We start from the raw sequence: 22,440 nt of genomic DNA on the forward strand, positions 1-22,440 counted from the left end.
AACAAAAAGAGTAAATGAGGGTACAGAAAGGTAGTACATTGTGGAATGATGAGAGGTTGTGCTGTGCTATGACACACAATACACAGGCAAGGCGCTGTTTCAAAGCTGAAGCTGAAGCTGAACCTGAACTGGCAGCCAAGAAAAGCCATATGCACAATTTTCATTTTGGGGTCCCTACAGGCCACATACTAAGGTAGATCTATGCACACTGAGCATCAAACTGTTCATTAGGAGGAAATGGCAAAACAGTTTTGATTTAAAGTGGGTGAAAACAGAGAGTGTTGGTGGGTGAGGCTTTTTGTGGGAGGGACTTGTGTTCATCCCTTCTCTGTCCTAAAAATTAAGCTGATCTCTTTGTAGAGACTAAAATAATAATAAAAAAAACAACAAAACACAAATACAAGAGTATTGTAGAAATGATACCTATATTGGCTAACAATAAAAATACATTGCAAGCTTTCGGAGCTCTAAGGCCCCTTCATCAGGCAGAATGCAAATGAGAACTGAAATGGCACAACATTTATACTGGCTATTTTTCTTATAATGTTCAGCTGTGGGTTGTAGGTGACTACAATTGGTACCCTGTCACCTACAACCCACAGCTGAACATTATAAGAAAAATAGCCAGGGACCTGCAGCCCATGCTCCATACAGATACCAGACTAAAGGAGATATTCCCTGAACTACCCCTTCTGTCCTATAGACAACCACCCAGTCTGAGGAAAATGATTGTTAGAAGTGCTCTTCCCCAAACAACTAAAGCAGGTACATTTCCCTGCAACAGCAAAAGATGTGAGACTTGCAAATACATCCTGTGCAAAAATCAAATTGCAATACCGAATACACAAAAAGTCTACACCATTCGGGACTGCTATTCATGTGCTTCCTCCAATGTGGTGTACATGATCATATGCACTAAGTGCCCTACAGGAGGAATGTACATTGGAGAAACAGGGCAAAAACTGCGCACAAGGATGAACCATCACAGATATAAGATCAATACCAAAACGTGTGATACACCAGTGGGACAACACTTCTGCAATCAGGACCACAGGCTTCAGGACATGAAGGTGTTAATTCTAAAAAGGAACTTTGGATCTGAACCAGAAAGGAAGATCTATGAATTCAAATGTATGGAGTTATTCAACACATTAAGACAGGGCCTTAATTTGGGGTCAGGTTTCATGTCACACTATCTGATCTGACTGAATCTAGACCCCTGGACTATTTACAACCCACCCTAATAAACCTTAATTACTTTCGCTATCTTCACAAGTTATCTCTATCTATCTGTAACTTCCTAATTTATTGCTTGTAAACACTTCTCTCTGATCTATCAGTATAAATGTTGTGCCATTTCAGTTCTCATTTGCATTCTGCCTGATGAAGGGGCCTTAGAGCTCCGAAAGCTTGCGATGTATTTTTATTGTTAGCCAATATAGGTATCATTTCTACAATACTCTTGTATTTGTGTTTTGTTGTTTTTTTATTATTATTTTTGACACTGGCTAACACGGTACTACAGTTTTTGTTTTGTAGAGACTGTGACCCTTGCAGCCAGAAAGTGCTGTAGTTTTTGAATGTGTCATTTCTTTCATCTTTCCTTTGCCTTCGTTTCACCTTATTTTAATCCACCTTGCTAATGAAATTACTCTCTAGTATATACAAATAAACAAGTCTAAATTGTATACACTAAAATTTATATGCAAAATGTCTTTGCTTATGACTGTCTAAAATCAAAACACATCCTAAATGAACTTGCCCTTGAAATCTACTTTCTCTAATATTGGAGACTGTCTTACAGTGAGCAGTCAGAAAGCAAGATGTCATTGTTGAGCTTTTCTCCCACTTGTAAAATCATTTCCTTTACCTCCTTATAAAACCAAAATCAAAGTAAAAATAAAAAATCCTGTAATGTTTGTTGCATATAACAAATGAAAACACCACGTTGCATGGTTTTGTATGGAGCTCTTGGAAAATCATTTTTAATAAGACATGCATTTAGCTGTTTAGCAGGGAAGGAGTTAATGTTCTTCCCGGTTGAAACACAGAACACATAATAGCTGTGGAGGTGTGCGCTGTGTTGTGCTGTGATGTCAGAATAGAGAGGTGGAGCTGACACAAGCAGCAGTAGGAGGGAGAACTGACTGCTGTACTTAGATTGAGATATCTGGCTTTAAACTGAGGTACAGTAGTATCCACTGACCAGCCCTGGGTTCTTTACTCTGACATCTGTCTTAAAAGCCTTAAGACACACACACAGCATGGAGAACAAGGGACAGCCAGGTCAGTCAATGTGTGTGTTTCCCATCACTGATTATGTCACACTTAGCGTGCCACATAATGCTTGTGTAATGTCCATACACCGTCTTGTCACCATTTTTCCAATAGTGTGAAATCACTGAACATTTCTGGCTGTGAAATAGTTAATTTAGTTTGCTGCTTTTCACACTCGCTGTATGTGAGAAATACTAGAAGCTGTTTCCTGATCTGATAGTGTGCTACAGCTGAAAAGATGGGTTGTAAATTTGCAGAAGGCTTATCACCCTCCTGAGAGGTGTTATTTCAAAGACACTCCACATTCTCTGAGAAATCATATTTAGCAGGAACTGCATTGAATTACATGATATTGCAGTGCAGTAGTAGTCTACAACCTGTGGCTTTCCAGCAGTTTCTGAACTACAGCTCGTGCCATCCAAACATGCCATTGGGATGCTGGAAGTTGCAGTTTAGCAACACCTGGCAAGCAGAATGGCTTAGCTGCCTGTTTATATAAAAGAAAAATTTCCTTTGCTAGTTTCAATCCTGATTTATGAACTTACGTAATCACAAAAATATTTTTTAGTTACATATATATGTATAAGCATTGTGCAGTTTTATACATCTTTGTATTATTATGAGCCAGAACTTGTTAGTTAATTGATAACCTTATAATCAATCAGACTTAGACATACTTTCTACAGATAGACCGTAAGTTGCAAAATATTAGAATATTCACTTATAGTATGTTATTTCTTCTTTTCTTATTTTACTTTAACCCTATATCGCCCAAAGTCTTTCAGCTGCATTAAACTATACAAGAATAATTTTTTTTTTCCATACTGAAAGTTTAGCTAATTAGAACATCTGAAGATCGGAGGAGAGTTATAAAAATAATGCAGTTGGCAGAGTGGTCCTAATCACAGATGGATTTGATTTTAACTACAGTGATTCCTAATTGCAGTGATTCTAGCGATGTCAAGCCTCCAGCTTGAGTCTGGAGCAGTGGGCTAGGTGCAAATCTTCTCTGTAACATCTTGAGATAATCAGCATGTACCTGTACCATGGTGCCCTGGGATGTAATAGAATGGTGAGAGCAAAGCCAACAGCCATTCTAATGACGTTCATTTTTTCTGTGCTTGAAAGCCATTCATTATGAATTGTGTAGCAACTTTTCTGGGGTTTTTTTAAGTGTTGTAAGGGATATTGTAACCATATAACCAAAAAACAACGTACAGTACTGTAAGGTGAAGTTTGTAATTGGTTTCTAGAGTGACAGACATATGCTAAAATTGTGAAATGGGGGCGATAAACATAATGGCATATATAGTTCCTTTAGAAAAAATTTTTTTGCCTAGCCTAGCTTGCTAGATTACAGAGTTAATCCAGTAATCACAACAACATAATGGCTACTACATATATTTTAAGATATAAATTGCCCGAATAAACTCTGTGATACAGGATTGTCACATGAATTTCATTTTTCAAATAGATGTAAAACATACACTGGGTACAGGATTCACATGAATTTCATTTTTCAAATAGATGTAAAACATACACTGTAATTAATGAAGCATAATACATAGGGAGTAAAATCCTTTTTTCTTTGGACATAGCCTAAAAAGTATGACTGGCACATCATAATAACTGTATTACATTTAGTTTCTGATTTTGTAAGTCACAGTACTGTCATTCCATGTCTGAGTAAAATAAAAGGCTCATGGTCCTATTTCCATTATATGCCATAGTTGACTTCAGAAATATTCATGCCTCAAATAGAGACACATATTCCTTTGCTTTCTGTTTTATACTTTAAAAGTCATTATATAAAGGACTAGCCCACAAAGAATGTGGTACAGCATGTTAAAAAAGTTGCCCAGTGCTAACTAAAGAGGTATTAAAAGAGTCCCAACCTATCAGAAACCTGCCAACAATGGCGTTATAAAGCTGTGTAAAAAAAAATCGAGAATTTATTAAGGTGTGTTTTTTTTTTTACACTATCTAAACAACAGATTCAATGCAGTTATTTTATGCCACTTCAGACATTGTGTAAGTTCTGGCGGAAGTTGCTTTAAGAAAAAACACATAATAAATGACACAGCTTTTTATGAAGCCTGGCAATGTGTGGCAAATTTTGTTGGCATTTTTTACACTGCATAATAAATCTGTCTGTCTATGTGTAGCTGTAAAAAGTACACTTATCTGGACATATGTCAAATGGGTGGGAGAACTAATGCATACGTTTTCTTACTTTTACCCTCAAATTTGCTTATCTGGGCAAGTGGCAAACAAAACAAATCAGTGGTATTTGCCCAAATGAAACTATACTTGAAACCACATACAACTTAAAGGAAAAGGAAAGTCATTTTGGCATTTTACTGCCAATAGATTCGCCACATTAGTGCCACCTAGAACACTATATTCTGCAGAAAGCTTTACTATACCCGAGTAAAGAGCCCTAGAAGCTCCCTCTGAAAGCAGCTGCCATTTTAGCTTGGTCTTTGTAGCTTCCTGCTGCAGCTACATTCCTAATGGAGGGGACAGTGAGTTCTTATACATTCTTATGGGAGGAGGGAGAGAGGAGAGAACTGAGCAGACTCATGCCCCAAACCTGAAGGAGCCCTAAAAGAGAGAAAGTCTGATACTGAAGAACATGTTCATAAAAAAGGAAACAAGAAATTCTTTTCATAGAGGACTCAGTGATAAATCAAAAATGTAGAAAAAGGCAGGCACTCCGGTATTTTGAGTGAAGAATAGCACTTGTTCACGAGAGATTGAAGTAAAATCACAAAACTTTTATTAAGCTAACACATGATACAAGGAGCCTAACGCGTTTCATACCTCACGGTACTTAATCATAGGCTTGAGCCTATGATTAAGTACCATTTTTTTTACCATTCCTTCTCCTTTAAAGTGATACTGAGGGCCAATTAAAAATTTTTTTACACCTGCTGTTGTGTTTTAATTTGTATCAGCTTTAAATTCCTTATAAACTAAATCTGCAAAGTTTTTCGCTTCATAATTATGGTAGCACGAATTACAGACCCACGGAGCAGCCATGTTTGTTCCCCTCTTCCGGATTTTAATTTAAATGCCTCCCAAGTGAATAAATATGCCCAATCACAAACCTGCAACGCCCCTTCTGCTTTCAGCTCGTGTGTGACAAGCTCAGCTCTGTTGTCTATGTGTAAGGAAATTTGCAAGCTTTATAGAGTGGAATATACTGCAATATACCAATGAGCAAAATAAACAAAATTTTACCAGTAATTAAAGAAGGTAACTGGGAAGTTGTAGGTTGCTGTGTTATTAAGAAGGTGCACTAGATGATACTTCCGCATGTGGTTGACTCTGGGGGGGTTATGTAATAAAAGGTACTAAGTTTGCCCAGGAGCAGTAACACATAGCAACCAAGCAGCAGGCAGCATTAACTGGTTACCTGTTTAAAAGCAAATATCTCATTGTTTGCTATGGGTTACTGCTCCTGGGAAAACTTAGTGCCTTTTTTTTTTTTACATATGGGGGTTAATGGGATATATATCTAAGGTAACAGTATCTGATATGACCTTTGCTTTGTCTGTAATGTGTGTTCCCTTAAAAAAAATCACTAATTTACCACAACCAAAGTACATAAGTGAAAATGGAAGACCATTTTTGTTGCATTTACTTTTACCTGTTGGTTTGTATTTTACTATGGGAAGGGCTTTGCTGGTTTTTTTTCTTAAAGGGAACACACAGTGAAAACATACAATATAAAAAATATCCACTTAGGTTTGGCCATTATAACCACATATACTTTTGATCTAGCATTATCTATGATTTTACATGTAAACTATAGTACAACGTTTTAGTTTTTCTTCTGCAATTTACATTTTAATGTTTCCTAATCAACCATTCATATTAGTAGCGTGCAGGTTGACAGATTTTTGGGCTCAAAGGTTCCATAGATTTCACTATTTGTCAATAAATTTAATTTAATCCGGCCCTCCAACATGCTGTATGAGAAATAATTGTCTCACTACATGTAGTAAATTGGACAGCACTGCATTAGACAATACCAAGCTGGCCCACAGGCTTGGAAGACCCTATTTCCCCAGCTTGTTTATAGTCTTTGTTGAGCAGTGAGTATGATTAAAGTACCTTTTCTATACATCAATTTCCTGCATATGTTTTGAAAGTGCACTGGTTCAGGGGTTCCACAATCTCTCCCTGGGAAGCATGGTGTAGGCTGTAAAAGCAGAAGAAAGGTAAACATAAAGCAGCTTGGCTCTTACAACCAAAGTTTTAGAAAAAATAGGTGAAAGAGATGTCCCGAGACCTGTTTGTGAAAAAGAGTAACAAGCGAGAGAACTGCGAGAAGAGAGGCCAAGCTGTTTGAATTCAAACATTATTTTCAGCTGCAAGCAGGATTTCTATTGGTAGCTTCTATGCATGCTTAATGAGACATTAAATCTAAAATATTTTAATGAAACACTGTTTACACATTGAATTTGTTGTGCAAAGAGTAGATCATTTGCTAATTTGACTACACAGGTAGCCACATAGTTATAGGCTCTTATGCAGGGAGAGGGAGACCATTATTCTGTTTGGCTAATAATTGTAGAAACTTGCCAACATGAGTCACTGCCAAACTGATTTTCTACTATGTCCAGTAAGAACTGGCATGATTCAGAGCAGATTCTGCCTGAAAAGCATGTGTTGTTGTGTCATCATATACAAAGTAAATGTATAAATGCATTTACACCTTTACAGGGATTTTCTATTAGTGGTGCCAAAACGGTGATTGTCAAGGCAGAACTGGAAAAGTCAACAAACTGGAAACTGGAAAAATACATGATGTCTAAAATCTCGATGAATCAGTACTCTGTGTGTTCTGTAACCACACAATCAACACAAAGCCTAACAAATACTACCATTTTAGTTTTCTGATTATTTTTCCCATCAGTGATTCTTTTTTTAAAGGCCATAGGGGATCTGGGGATCAGAGCATACCAGGTTTTATGCTCGATTTACACGGTGTAGATGGCTTGCTGGGCCCCGTATGTGCCAGTACTACTCCTTGTGTAAAAAGGCAAATTGGAACAAACTGGAATGGCTTAATGTAATCCAGCATAACATTGTTCAGTATTTAGCCACAGAGATCTGTGGCATTAAAGACCAAAAAACAACCATTCACAATATTTAATGCAAAATAGATTAATAATTGTCATAATAATGTTGCATCCCTGACCCTCTTAGTTTTCTAAATTAATCATAAGAAAATATTTATATAGTACAGGTATAGAATTTATTATGTGGAATTCTTGGGCTAGTAATAGTAGTGAGTAATGAGCAAATTATTTCGGCAGGCATGGATTCGCAGTGAATTTCCGCATTTTGCCATTGGCGAATTGTTTTGCAAAACGTCAGAGAAAATTCACCGCAGAAAAATTCACTGTGTGGAAAAGATGTGGTCGCACGTCAAATTGGGCACAGTCGCGTCAAAAAAGGGCACGATAAATGCATTCCACTAATTTTTTGCAAAACGGAACAGATTCGCTCATCACTAGTAGTAGTAGCTCATTAACTTATTTAATGAATCATCTAAACCTATTTCAGTTGTCTCAGTTTAAAAATATGCAGCCTTTTCTTGATTTTTAATGTAATAATATGGTTTTGAACAGTTACCTAATTCAAAAACGTCCAGTATATAGAACTCATATACAGGTATTATAGTGTCCTGATACAATCCATTTCTAATCCCTGCCAACCTCTGCAATCAAAATGCATTCAAATAATCTGGATCATAGATGACACAACAGATATGTTAAACAGCCTTGTGACACTTGTCTGCTTGTGTGGTAGTTGGTACACACATAATCCCTTAAAAGAAAACTAAACCCTAAAAATGAATAAAGCTAGATATGCCATATTTTTTATACTGAACATATTTTATTAGCCAAAAGGTTAAAAATCTTTATAGTAGTAATGATCCAGGCTTTCAAATTCTCACAGGAGCTCTCAAACTTTTGTTAGGAGTATCAGTGACACTCACTTTACATTTTGATGCTTATTGCACTGGCTTCAGAGCTGCTCTGTACAAATAATCTGAATTATTTACTAATCAGTCTTGTATTGTGACATTTATATTCTGTATATTACATTACATTAACATTTATTTATAAAGCGCCAACATATTCCGCAGTGCTGTACAATAAGTGGGTTACATACATTGGACATACAGAGTAACATATAAAGCAATCAATAACCGATACAAGAGGTGAAGAGGGCCCTGCCCAAAAGAGCTTACAATCTGTATATACATTATATTGTAAGTGGGTCCCTAACTCTGGTAACTGACAGCAGCACAACTCATGTGCAGTGAATCAGCAGAAAAAGGACACTCAAAGAAAGTAAATACAAAATAAAAATTTATTACAAAATCATAGAAAATAAAGCCCAATGCGTTTCAACCCAGTCAATCTCAATCTAAAAAACAAGAAAGGTTTGGAAAAACTGTATTAAAGGAGAAGGAAAGGCTAGTAAAAAGGTTATCTCCCTCTATGAGTCAGCTTCCTGCTGATTGGCTCAGATCCACATTCCTAAGGGGGGGGGGAGTGAGTTCTTAGCATGCTTGAGAGAGGGGGGAGCAGGAAAGAGCAGAGAACAGAAAGCTGTGTGTCTGTGGCACAGGAATTACAGACACAATTAATCTTTTTTCAGAGAAGTCAGTGCAGCGTTTCTGTAAGTGCTTATGGCTGTATTTACATAGACCTTTCTGATAAAGCTTACTTAGTTTTTACCTTTCCTTCTCCTTTAAGACAAAAAATCCATTCTGCTTCCTTTCTAAGTAGTGAAGTATTTCTTTTTATACCTCCCCCAGCAGAGTGGACCTGTTCAATCCCCATAATTTTCAGGGAGGAAACATTGTGTTGATGTGATATGCAATGTTGAACCAGTGGTGTATTTTCTTTCCCCGCTTTGATGACACTCCCATGTTTTAGGAATCTATCCTTGTAAAAGACACATGGCACTCATGTTTCCTGAATATTCACTCATCACTACTAAGATCTGTTGGTCTTATTAAAGTTGTTTGCACATAGGATAGAAAACTGGCTACAGGATCGGGTACAGAGGGTGGTTGTTAATGGTACATTCTCTACATGGAGTAAGGTTCTCAGTGGGGTCCCTCAGGGTTCTGTTCTGGGTCCACTTTTGTTTAACTTGTTCATTAATGACTTAGTGGAGGGTATTATAAGTAGTGATGAGCGAATCTGTCCCGTTTCGCCAAAAAATTCACAAATCTTTCGAAAGATTCGCGAAACAGCGAAAATGTTGCACGTAAAAAAAAAAATTGTCGCCCACGGCTATTCTTTTGTCGCGCAGCTATTCTTTTGTTGCCCGACTATTATTTTGACACCTGCGACTATTCTTTTGATGCGGGTGAAAATTTTAGGACGCGTGGCAAATTTTTTCCATCCGCTTCGCAAACCAATCCGCCAATGGCGAAACGTGGAAATTCACCATGAATCCATGCCTGGCAAAACTTTTCGCCCATCACTAATTATAAGTAATGTATCAGTGTTTGCAGATGACACAAAACTCTGCAGCCCAGTCAATTCTATCCAGGATGTGGCATTCTTGCAGCAGGAGCGTGACAAACTAGCAATCTGGATGGCTAAGTGGCAGATGAGATTTAATGTGGATAAATGTAAAGTCATGCATCTGGGATGTGAAAATATGAATAAATTAGAATGATGGATGGCACTCTGGGCTATATACTTGCCCTTTAAAACAATTTCATCAAATAGGAAATGGATTTAGGTGCTAAGGCAGGGGTGGGCAAACTACGGCCCGCGGGCCACATCCGGCCCGTTAGCCCTTTCAATCCGGCCCCGCCGTCTCCGGCCCCCTTAAAAGAATGACAGGCCCTGATTGGTTGCGCCCCATGCGTGCGCACAGCGTCAGCACGCACGGGGCGCAACCATATAAAAGAATGCATTGGGGAGCCGGGGAACAGAAGGACGGGACGGAGGAAGCAGCAGGTCGCTGGAGGAGGGAGCCGCAGGTCATGGAGGATGCTGGGGGGGAGCTGAGAGGCCCCATAATTTTTGATGGCAGCTCCGGGCGTAACGCTGTCCCGGCCCGGTCCGGCCTGTCTGTTAGTCAATGTGGCCCCTGAGCCAAAAAGTTTTCCCACCCCTGTGCTAAGGTTTCAAAATCCTCCCAATAGAGGATTATATATATATATATATATATATAAATGTACAATAGAAGCCCACATATAAACCCTGCACACTATAAAAAACATATAGTAGGGTGGTACTGCATTAAAAGAATGTTTTTGCATATTTTTGTTTACTAATGGATTTTGTATATGTACCTTTTGAATGCAATGTTGTTGTTGTTGCATGATAACCATATATTAAAAGATTTTTTTAACTTATACCGTTAATGGGATTGTACTTGGCAAATCCATAATGGAGAAGGACCTTGGAGTCCTTGTAGATAATAAACTTGGCTGTAGCAAGCAATGCCAGGCAGCAGCTGCAAGGGCAAACAAGGTTTTGAGCTGTATTAAAAGGGGTATAGATTCACGGGAGGAGGGGGTTATTCTTCCCCTTTACAGAGCACTGGTAAGGCCCCATCTAGAATATGGTGTTCAGTTTTGGTCTCCAGTGCTCAAACGGGACTCATATTGAGTTAGAGGGGGAGCAGAAGGGCAACTAAGCTGGCAAAAGGTATAGAAAGTCTCAATTACGAAGAAAGACTGGGCCAGTTAGGGTAGATTACACTAGAGAAGATGTGCTTATGGGGTGGTATGATAACTATGTATAAATATATAAGGGGAACATATAATAATGCTTTATTTAGCAGTAGGTACTTCCAGAGGACACAAGGCCATTCCGATTAGAAGAAAGGAGGTTTTATCTTAATATTCAGAAAGGATTTTTTACTGTGAGAGCTGTGAAGCTGTGGAATTCCCTTCCTGAATTAGTTGTACTGGCTAATACATTAGATAGCTTCATGAATGGGTTGGATGGTTTTTTAGCAAGTGAGGAAATACAGGGTTATGGGCTCTTAGTACAAGTTGATCCAGGGACTGGTTTGATTGCCACCTTGGAGTCAGGAAGAAATGTTTCCCCCCTCTTCGGCAAATTAGAGAGGCCTCATTTGGAGTTTTTTTGCCTTCCTGTGGATCAGCTAGCAGTTAGGCAGGTTATGTAGGCATTATGGTTGAACTTGATGGACGTATGTCCAACCTAACTTACCATGTTACTGTGTACTCCCTACATGCGATTTACATGGTATTCAACTGCTCAAGGCAGTCAAACACAATCTGACGAATTAACACAGGTATCATCTTCAGTAAATGTATTGCTTCATAAGAAAATGGCGGGGGCTCTTTACTGAAAGTCAGGACATATTTAATAAGGAAAAAAAATAAGTAGCTGCTGTGAATCCCACAGTAGTTTGGCCTAGTAAGACTAAAGCCAGGCATGCATATGACATCATGGAGATGAGGTGAGCGGATAGGCTCTTTCTCATTCCAGATTTCTAGACTGTAAGATTTTTGGGTAGATCTTTTTTTACCTCTTGTATTAGTTGTTTTATTTTTTTTTTTTTGTATGTATGTAATCTGCATGTCTAGTGTATACACCCATTTATTATTCTGTTCTGAGGAATATGTTAGCACTATATACATCCATGTTAATAATAATAATAATCTTTAGCTGACATTTTTGTTTTCTCTCTAACAACTCAGCCTTATTCTTTATATTTTCAGGATTGAAATATTTTATAAAGTACGGGAATAGGAAAAACAAGCCCTCCCACTTTGTGACTTTTGTGGGATAGAAACACTTTGAAAGCTTCAGATTACTAATAGAAATATAACTATAAAAGTTTACTTTCAAAGTAGCATATTTATTATGTGAAGAGAATAACTTCTCTAGATATCTCTTCAAAAATGTCAGTGAGCTTTCCCTTCTGCCACCAAAGCATTTCTCTTTCTCACATTTGCCCCATGGCATTGGATTTTTAGCAGTTAAACACACAGCCCTAGCACCTTTCCTCAAGATTAGATTTAAATAACTGCTATTGTTGGCAGCGAAGAAAGGTACCACTAGTGGAAAATTTGCAGCTATGGGACAGTAGATATTAGACATGCTGTGTCAGCCTTGCTTTCCTTTTGTTACTTGCAGGGCCGGTGAAGAAGCTGAAAGCAATGACATTCTGAGCAAGTTTGTTCAAAGAATTAAAATATTATTTTTCTTATTAAAATGATATGAATGATAAAGTATGATAACATCCTCTCCTATCCTGGGGATATCTTTGACCAGTACCTCACATTCTCAAATAATTTTAATGCCACTGCCAAAACCTGCTAGGTTTTTTTTTCATCGAAATATTACCAAGATAACCCCTTTCTTTCACACATAACAACTAAAACATTAATCCATGCTTTTATTCTTTCCAGTTTCGACTACTGCTGTCTCCTACTATGGCCTATGAGTAAGTGCGCACGCGCACGAAACGCGTCAGGCGTTTAGCTTTTTAATGAATCAATAAAGGACCTGCTTTTAAAAGACCCTTCTAGTCCGGAGCGCTTGGTGTTCATTTATACTGACTTTGCTGTCTCCTACTAACTGAACATTTCTGAATGACTTGCCTTTTTCCAGCTCTCATGATCTACTGAACCAGCAACCAAAAAACTATTGCTGTGTGAGGCTACAATTTTATTGTTATTGCTACTTTTTCTTAGGTATCTTTCTATTCAGTCCCGCTACTATTCAAATTCTAGTCACTTATTGAAGCCACTGCCTGGTCACTAGTGTTACAGGCCCACTGTGAGGCCGTAGCAACAGTGATTCCGTTAAAGAAAATTAATGGAGATCAAAAGCCACTGGTTTATGCTTTTTGTCAACTTAAAAAAAACAGCTCTCTGTGTCTACACTAGGGTAAATTGACTGCTGAAACTCTAAACTCTAAGAGCTCCTGAACAAAATACTATATAATATAAAAAAACATTGCAACGTGTCTCAGAATATCACTGTTTACGCCATACTAAAATTAAGTTAAAGGTGAACTACCCCTTTAAGCAAAAGAATAGCATACAAAATCCTTTTGCTAATGTCCAAAGCCATTCACTCCCCTGCTCCTCACATTTCTTTACTTGCCTCCTCGTAGGTTCCTAGCCATCTCCTCTCAGATCAAATGTCTTTATACACCATCCACACCCACTGCCATCTTTGGTCAAAAACCTTCCTATCTCACTGCTCCTAAATCCATCCCTATAGGACCCTCTCTCAACCTCTTCAAATGACAAAACTTTGTTTTGCAATTTGTGCCTGTATATTATCCATCCACTTTGTTGTAAGCTCTATGGGGCAGGGAACTCCTCGCTAGTGTGTCTCTTACTACACAGATCTTAATCTCCGTATAGTTATACATATTTATTTTATTCATTGTTTGTCTTCCCTGTGTGTAAGATTATACAGCACTTGTAGCACTTTCCTAAAAACATGTTCTGTTTTTTTTTTTTGGGGGGGGGGATGAGAGGATACATTTATTATCTATGTAGATACATTGGGATATCCCCATAAATTGTCCCTATAATATTTTTGTACAAGTGTTACCATGCTGTAAAGAAAAAGGTTTGGTTAATAATTAATGAAAAATTAAAGCAATGCCTCAAATATCTGACTACCGAAGTATTTCAAATTCTAGATTCTTTCACATATTTTATACCTTGAATTAATGAGCATCTCTAGCCTAAGGAAACAGATTAGATTTGTTGCCAATGTTCTATAGCATATCACTGTGATTGACTAGACTGGCAGTGGGTTGCTAAGGGATACAGACACATGACTCAGTAATGCGTAGTACTCTTAGCAACCATTAATCTCAAAATTTCTTGCAAGAGTTATTTAAACTTCTCAGCCTGTTATTACTGTGTACCAGTTTTGAAGGCTATGTACTTTAAATACTATCTATAATTCTGCTTCATCACATTCATTATATGAAGGGCAATTTGTGCCCTTGTGTCATTGCCATTTCAGTGATAAGCTTCCAACAGCAAACTGAATGAAACAGGGTCGCTTCTTGTGCATTTAAGGTTAGTTGAAAAAACTGGTTAAAAATGTTGTAAAGGAGCTCTACCTATACTGAGCATTTTTCACAATTTTCTTTACTTAAGTTTGTCCCATTGACTTTTGAATGAATTTACTGTTAAACAATGTGATTTTAGGCTTTTTGTCTGGCATAAAAAAACATTTTTAAATATCTTGATTAACACTTTGTAATGGATTATTTCCTTGATCCCAAATATGGCATTCATTTACATGTAAGGACTAGACTGGAGCATTATACCCAATAAGTGATTTAAGGATAGGAAAATGGTGAGGAATCAAAGAATGGAGAATGAAACAAGGCCCTTTATAAAATAAAGACTGATCTGTCTGTGGTAGAGCTTGCACATAGCTATATTTTAGCCCTCTGAATGAGTGCTACCTGCATTAGGGTGCACATTAGGGAGCAGCATTAGATGCAGACTGCAACGGAGCTCCCTATGTAAGGTGGTAAGGACCTGGCTTGCCTGCTGCAACCTGCTCCTTATGCCATTTTTTAAATCTGGTATGAGGAGCACAACGTTCTGGAAGGCAAATTTCTTATTTATCCATATAATAAAAGCATATTAGGCAGAAAGCATTATACCATATATAATTATATAGGCTAACACAATGTCCATCATGTACAGTTATCAAATATCAGTTATAGAGTTGCAATGAATACTTTTGAAAGCCTACATTTTGCAGTTCTGCAAATGAGAACTCAACACAATTACACTTATTTGTTCTTATGTTTATAATAATTCTACAATTAATGGGAATTTGAAAGCGAGTTATTATATGCAATCTATGAGTACACAGACATTGCTGCAAAAAAGCAGAGATAGTATGTCAGATTTGCTGAATGTACAACACAAAAGCTGTTAATGAAAAGAGAAGCAACAAACCACTACAGTAGTGACATGCAAGTAGCTGCCCTTTATTTTATAAATTGTATTGCCTGTACTATAAAAGATGTGTAGATATGCCAACAATGCCATAATCCTTACATACATTGGACACTATTAGCTTTAAATTCTAATGCATAAATTCTAATGCATTACAACTGTAATACATGTCTAATGGAAAAGTTTACCTATATAAGTTTGTGTTTTTTCATTCTTGCATGTATGCTTCTGCAACGTTTGGTTCTTTACTTTTTACTTCAGATCTCAAAGCTTCAAGAGAAAAAGCCCTCTAAGGTTTGCAGCATATCCTTTTTAAATATATGACTGTCTACGATCCAAAAGTAACAAAACCCGGAAAGGGAACTCAAATGTCCCAGAAGCATTAATATGTTTACCTATTTAATGTACAATCAACATAAACAAAAATCTTCAGCACACCACTTACATACATGTTCTCAGAGGGTGCTTGACTTCCACAGCCGCTCCCAAGCCTTTTTTCCATGTATCTTTGCAAAGGGGAAGAAGCACTCCAGTCTGTCGGCAATGCCTTTAAATCATTTATTTGCAGAAATGGACAAACAGCACAAGCTTTCAGGGGCGACCCCTTCTTCAGGTGCAGTCACTGCACCTGAAGAAGGGGTCACCCCCGAAAGCTGGAAATTACTTGGATCACATATAACATACACAAGTTAACTTAAAATTGAACCACCCCTTTACTGCCAATAGATTCGCCACATTAGTGCCACCAAGAACAATATATTTATTCTGCAGAAAGCATTGCCATGCCTGAGTAAAGAGCCCTAGAATCTTTCTCTGTTTGTTTAAGACAGCAGCTGACATTTTAAGTAGCTTCCTGCTTGCAGCTCTAGCTGTAGGTCAGATTACACATTCCTAAGGGTGGGGGGAATACATTTTATAAATTCTTATAGGAGGGGGGAGCAGGAGAGAGGAGAGAGCTGTGCGGACTTTGGCCCCAGGAATGAAGGATTTTTCTGAAAGAGGAAGTCAGATACCCATGAACATGTTTACAAAAAAGAAGACAAGAAATTCTTTGTTTCTTTTGATAGAGGACTCAGTGCAACTTTTCTGTTACATAGACCTTTCTAGTTACATAGACCTTTCTGATAAAGCTTTATTAGTTTTTACCTTTCCTTCTCCTTTAAATAAGGCTATGCCATTTAAAGTTCTGCTTTTTAAATTGTTTTCTTCACTAATCACGAATTAGTTCTTCTGTTACATCAGTTCATGTTCTGAATTTAAGAAGCATTTGTTTATGATGTATAGATACTGGCTTGTATAGTCAGTATGTGGCAGTGGCAAAGTGATAGAAAAATTGTCATCATGCACCATAATCCATATTTCTCATAATTAGGTTTTGTGCATCTGACATGTATATTTTTACAGTTGAAGTGTTTTCCCAAACAATAAGTGACATTTGTATAGAGCAGCCATCCGTGCAGTGATTAGCCTTTAGCTCTTCCGCCTACTCTGAATCTTAGGAGTCTCCACGTTCATCTCTGTGTTCTTAATTTCTGCACAGGCATATATTCGGTATTAGAGTTATTTATGTATAGAATTCCTTGGCAGACTTTTTATATAGAAATATATTTTTGCAGGTGTAATCATAGTCTGAACACTACTGTATTTTATAAAGCTAAACTAAATGTATGTACTGTATGTGCCTTTTTTCTATCTATTGATAAATATGTGTAAATCTATACACACAATTCCTCCCCTATTGCTTTTATGTTAAATGGTTTTTATTGTTTTATAATTATGAATACATTAGAAAATACATTAGGAAGTGCACAGAGAACAGAGCAGCAAAGTATTATATATACAGTCATCTAGTAAAAAAAAACATATCATACAACAAATTGCAATGTTACAAATTGCAGATATGTACTGGTGCTAACAGAATAACAAAATCATAGAAGAAATCCCCTATTGTTTTTCATATATGGGTTTGTATTTATACTTGCGCAGGTATTTTTTAATATGCATGTAATGCAATGGGCTGATATGAATTTTCAGTTCATCGAATCAGCCTGCAGTTAATCTGTTCTTGGCCTCCCTCCCCATACTGTTTTCAGTTTTGCCTTGAGATACTTTTGGTGATTTTATGTTCCTAAACGAAAATAGTAAGGATTACACTTCATACACTAGACAAAACAAGTAGCCTTGAGCTTTTGGGCAACTTGTGCAGCAAGCATGAAGTACTTAGCTAAAGTTCTTAGTACAAGAAAATGTATTTTAACGTAATGCTCTGTGGCCTGTATTTATAAAAATCCTGCCAGTTATGATTCAGTGCTTGACCTAAACTATATATGTAGCTCTACAACTTGGCAACTATGTTTAAGGGCAAGGGCACATGGGGTGTTTTTATGCCATGTTTTTTTTTTTTTTAAAAACACAGGTTTGAGCATACTAATAAAACCACACAGCTTATAATGTGTGTTTCTTAGCCAAATGTAGCGAGGAAAGGTGGCCCAGGGTCATTACATAATGTAATTACATCATGAAAGCTACGCCACTAATGTGTATGGGCACGAGCCATCTTGCAAGAGATTTGCCTCCATTTTGTAAATACACGTATGCTTATTTCACCTTAGTATATCTGCTACTATGTGGATCCCTTGTTTATATGGAATGGAGTTTTGTAGGTGTGTTGGTGTTACAGCAGAAAAATGCATATGATGGCATAGCATAGTGGTTGTCGACTTGTAAGCGCCCTATGACATTACAATGTTGCGTATCCCATAATTGCCTATAGGAATGTATTTTATGCGTATTTACACTCAATCCACATTTTTAAAAACCTTATGTAATAATGCCCTGTGTGTCCTTACCCTAAAGCAGCGCTGTCCAACTGGTGGCCTGCTGCCCTCCTCTGTGTGGCCCCCCCCCACCTGTCTGGCTGCTGTGACTGCTTACCTTTGTGTAAACTTAAAATGGTATCAGTACTGCATGGTTCACACCTCAGATTCAGGCTGTAAACCCGTGTATTGTTTAAACATGTAATCCCTGTATTGTTCACACCTCAGACCTAAGAACCCACAATGTTCAGCTGTTCACACCTCAGACCTCATCATTGTGTCACTGTATGTACTGCCTGCCCTATGCTGCCTGTGTGTGCCATACTCTCTCTGCCCTATGCTGCCTGTGTGTGCCATACTCTGCCTGCCCTATGCTGCCTGTGGGAGGTGAACCTGGCAGGGGTTTGTTCTGGAAGTTTGTTAGCATTTGAAAATAGTCAATATATGGTTCCTAAGGTGTATAATTATGCGAAGGGGGTTGCTGTGCTATCCACGGGGGGGGGGGGGGGGGGGAGGAGGAGGAATATGGATTTAAAGAAGAAGGAAAGGTAAAAACTAAGTAAGCTTCATCAGAAAGGTCTATCTAAATACAGCCATAAGCATGTGTCCTCTATCAAAAGAAACACAGGATTTCTTGTCTCTTTTTTGTAACCATGATGTTGCAGTGTCTGACTTCCTCTCTCAGAAACATCCTTAATTCCCCGGGCCAGAGTCTGCGCAGTTCTCTCCTCCGCTCCCCCTCCCACCAGAATGCTAAGAACTCCCTCCCCCCTCCCTTAGGAATGTGTGATCTCACCTAAAATGCCTAGAGACTGCAGGAAAGAAGCTACCTAAATTGGCAGCTGCTATGTTGAGCAAACGGAGAAAGCTTCTAAAGCTGTTTACTCAGGTATAGTAATGGTTCCTGCAGAATAAATATAATGTTATAGGTGGCACTAATGTGGCAAATCTATTGGCAGTAAAATGCCAAAATGCCTTTCCTTCTCCTTTAAAGGTGTGTCATAATGACATAATATAATTATTTCACATATGAATGAAGGGTGATATCCCTACAGTAAGCACCAACCATTTGTGTTTTTGCACTACCACCATTAAGGTGGGCATGGTCTCAAAAGCTCTTGTGGTAACATGGGTGTGGTTTGAAGTGGATGCAGTTTAAAAAAGAGGAGTGGTCAAAACTGGCTTCTGTTATCAGCCCTCCACCACGTAGGCCAGAAAAATTCCATCCCTCTGTACCACGAGGTTGGACAGCACTGCCCTAAAGCATTCGAAGATGCAATTCAAGCTGAATTAAAAATTAAAAGAAGTGAATGCAACTCAAAAATGTAAATCAGTAAAATTTTATTTAGGTTTTCAGCAAACTAATTCCATCTGTATTGTTCTAATAATGGTATATTAGCTACTTTAATGGCTAACTTTAATCACAACTGGAGGCACTTCTCCCTTTTCAGTAAGCCCCACCTGATTCTAGAACTACAAGTGGTGACGTATTTTATTGAAATGTCAGAATTCAGAGCCAATATTAATGTTACAGTTGCGTATACACAGTATACAGAATGGTATGGGAATAGGTGAAATTTAACACAATGGGATATTTATCAAAAATCAGTTTGTTAATGCTATTGGTGACCTGCAGAATCTTTTTGGAATTTTTAAAAGATCTGTCATATTGGCTTATCGAATCAGGGTTGGAACTAGGGGTAGGCAGAACAGGCACATGCCTAGGGTGCAATACTGAGGGGGAGACTAGGCATGTACATATTCTGTCTGCCTATTCCTAGTTCAGGGTCATGGAAGATCTCAGGATATACTTTTGCCGACCCCCAACCCCTCTCCACTTGTCACTCTCTGATCACAGTAGGCTGCACGCTATACCTTCAAAGACTAAAAATTAATGAATCGCTATCTGATGTGAATATCATGTCTGTAGGTTTTGAGTGTTCAAACGCTTTATACACATAACTCCTGAAAAAAAGGTAGTGCAACTACATCTGTTGGATAAAACTGGTTAGGCTATAAATGTACCAAATGCACCTACTGTAGGTTTCTGTTCGGGGTCATGTGGCTTTGTAACAAAGACCTTACACACAGATCTTGTGAGCATAGTGAAGGGCACTGAGTGAGAGAGATTATTTGCAATACGTTTCCTACATACATCCGGTTGGAAAGTCTGAATGGCTCAGATTGTTGAATCCTAATGCAGTGTCACTCTGATGGTGCTTGGTAGATTTAGAGTCTGCTGAGCCTGAGAATCATACAGTATAATCTGAGAAAAAGCTGTTAACTCTGTTTATGGGTAGCCTTTAGGCCCATGGTTAAAATACAGGGTTTGGTAAAATCTATTGCCCCAAGCTAATTTTGAAAAGACATATGTATTCTGGTCAGAAGTTGGATGGAAAAATCCAAGCTTAGCAAAATGGCAAAAAACACTTTCTCAAGGTGGTGCTTTATTAAAGGCCCACATAAGGAGACATTAACCTCAAATTTGGAGAGATGGACATGCCTGAAACCCATGGCTTTTTATTAAAAGATACAGTAAACTAGCCAGTATGATATGGCCACATTCCATCACAAACTTCTTATTTGAAAATGTGCTAGAATTAAAAAGAGAAAGTGGCGTGACACCACGAAACGCATCAAGCGTATGGTCCTGTTTTGCACTCGCACAACGTGTTTTTAAATGGACTTAATAAATGTGCATTCTATTCAGTGATGATTTGACTGCTCCATATATTTTTCTTCTATTGGAGAATTAAAAAGAAAAAAATTGACTTCAAATATAACTTTTAGGGGCCTGTTTATCAACCATCGATTTTTAAACTCGAATTTTCATTTTAAACTTGACTTTTTAGCATAAAAAGTTGCAGAGAAAAAAGCTTTTCCAAGATTTACTGTGCGTCTAAATGTCTAAAAATTCGAATTCAACAATTTGGCAGGATATACTAGTCGAGTTCATGTAGTCAATGGCAAAGGACCCTTCCCTTTCCTTGAAGTTCTTTATTGAAACTTTAGAGATTTTCCTGGGTTTTGTTTGAAAACTCAACTTTTTTTAATTGTCACAGCGACAATTCAATAAAGTCAGGATTTTCGCGGCAACAATTTGAAAAAGTTGAATTTTTTTACAACTTTTCTTGCAGCAAATTTTCCTTACGATTATTTTTAGTAAATATTAGATATTTGGAAAAACGATTTTACTCAAATTTGAGAATAAAAAAAAGAGAAATTATGGAGTTTTAGTAAATCTACCCCTTACTGTAGATACATATAAAGGTATGTGCCAATGAGCTTTAGGTTAGAATTTTAAAAGAAATACCATAGCAGAATGAAAATCCATTTTGACATTGACAATACTCCTAAAATATCACTCCTGCAATTAGTACTTCTCATTATAAGAGACCACATTTTCCACATGGGATGGATGCATCACAGAACAAGCCAACCAAATCAGCCACTTTTCTAACATGTGGAAAATCACACATAAATAATCCAACCTTGCTCCTGTGAAGGAAACATAAAGACTCTATTTAACACATGGATAAGAACATGATGCAATGATTACACAGGCATGACTATTTGAGCAGATTAGAATATGAATATTGACAAAAGGTAAAATAAATAAAAAAAACCCAGCATCCTACAGCTTCATGTCCTAGATGTCAGTCAGTCTCTGAAACGCATTGCTGGCAGTTACTAGTACACCATGTACATTTAGTTACAGTTCTGTAAAAAATGACAAAAGTGCAGCATGCCTACAATCTGCTCTAGGTCACACCCAGGATTGGGCTGGCAATTTGTAGATTCTGGCAAATGCCAGAGGGGCTGCTCTAAGTTGCCACAGACAGTCACTATTTATTGGGCCTGTGGGGGGCCAATTTTACCTCTGCGTACTTGAAATGCCAGGGCCTGTTTTGAATCCTGACCTGATCACAATGTTTTCCCTACAAGTTAAATTGACAGTGGACATTTTTTTTGCAAAAGGTGACCCGCCAGTATGTCAAATATTCTATTCTATTTTCCTTAATCACTAGCATATTTTTTTTTAAAAAAACCTCTAACTTTAATATAATCATTTTCAAATATGGTTAAACAATTGATCACAACTAAAAGAGCATTGATTCATTTATTTTAACGAGGCTGTAAAATCTCAAAAGGCAAGTTGGCAGCAAGGAATCTGTACAGGCCAGGCAGGATTCGGTGTGCGAATGCTGGGGATTGATCCCTTTGCCTAATCAGGAATTGGTGAGAGGGGCCACTCTCGTTTCCCTGTATATAATGCCATACATGGGGAATTCCCCCAGCCTTGGCCCCAGGTCCTGTGGCATGTGTGATAGTATCTGTTAAACAGAAGAAGTTTTTTCTAATACTACTACT

General features: G+C 37.8%; 1 protein-coding gene across 2 annotated transcripts in view; it reads left to right on the forward strand.

The window, feature by feature from the left end:
- The first annotated feature begins 2,101 nt into the window (after positions 1-2,101).
- The window catches only part of tpd52l1 (tumor protein D52 like 1), a 47,250-nt gene continuing 26,911 nt past the window's right edge, over positions 2,102-22,440 (forward strand). The window contains exon 1 of one of the 2 annotated variants that reach the window (XM_018094233.2): positions 2,102-2,286. In XM_018094233.2, the coding sequence (XP_017949722.1) occupies positions 2,265-2,286 (22 nt within the window). In that variant the 5' untranslated portion in view covers positions 2,102-2,264. The remainder of the gene's footprint in view (positions 2,287-22,440) is intronic. The other variant, XM_002936010.5, reaches the window with a different exon arrangement.

The sequence above is a fragment of the Xenopus tropicalis genome, chromosome 5 (genome assembly GCF_000004195.4).
Source record: "Xenopus tropicalis strain Nigerian chromosome 5, UCB_Xtro_10.0, whole genome shotgun sequence".
In the NCBI taxonomy this organism is placed as follows: domain Eukaryota; kingdom Metazoa; phylum Chordata; class Amphibia; order Anura; family Pipidae; genus Xenopus; species Xenopus tropicalis.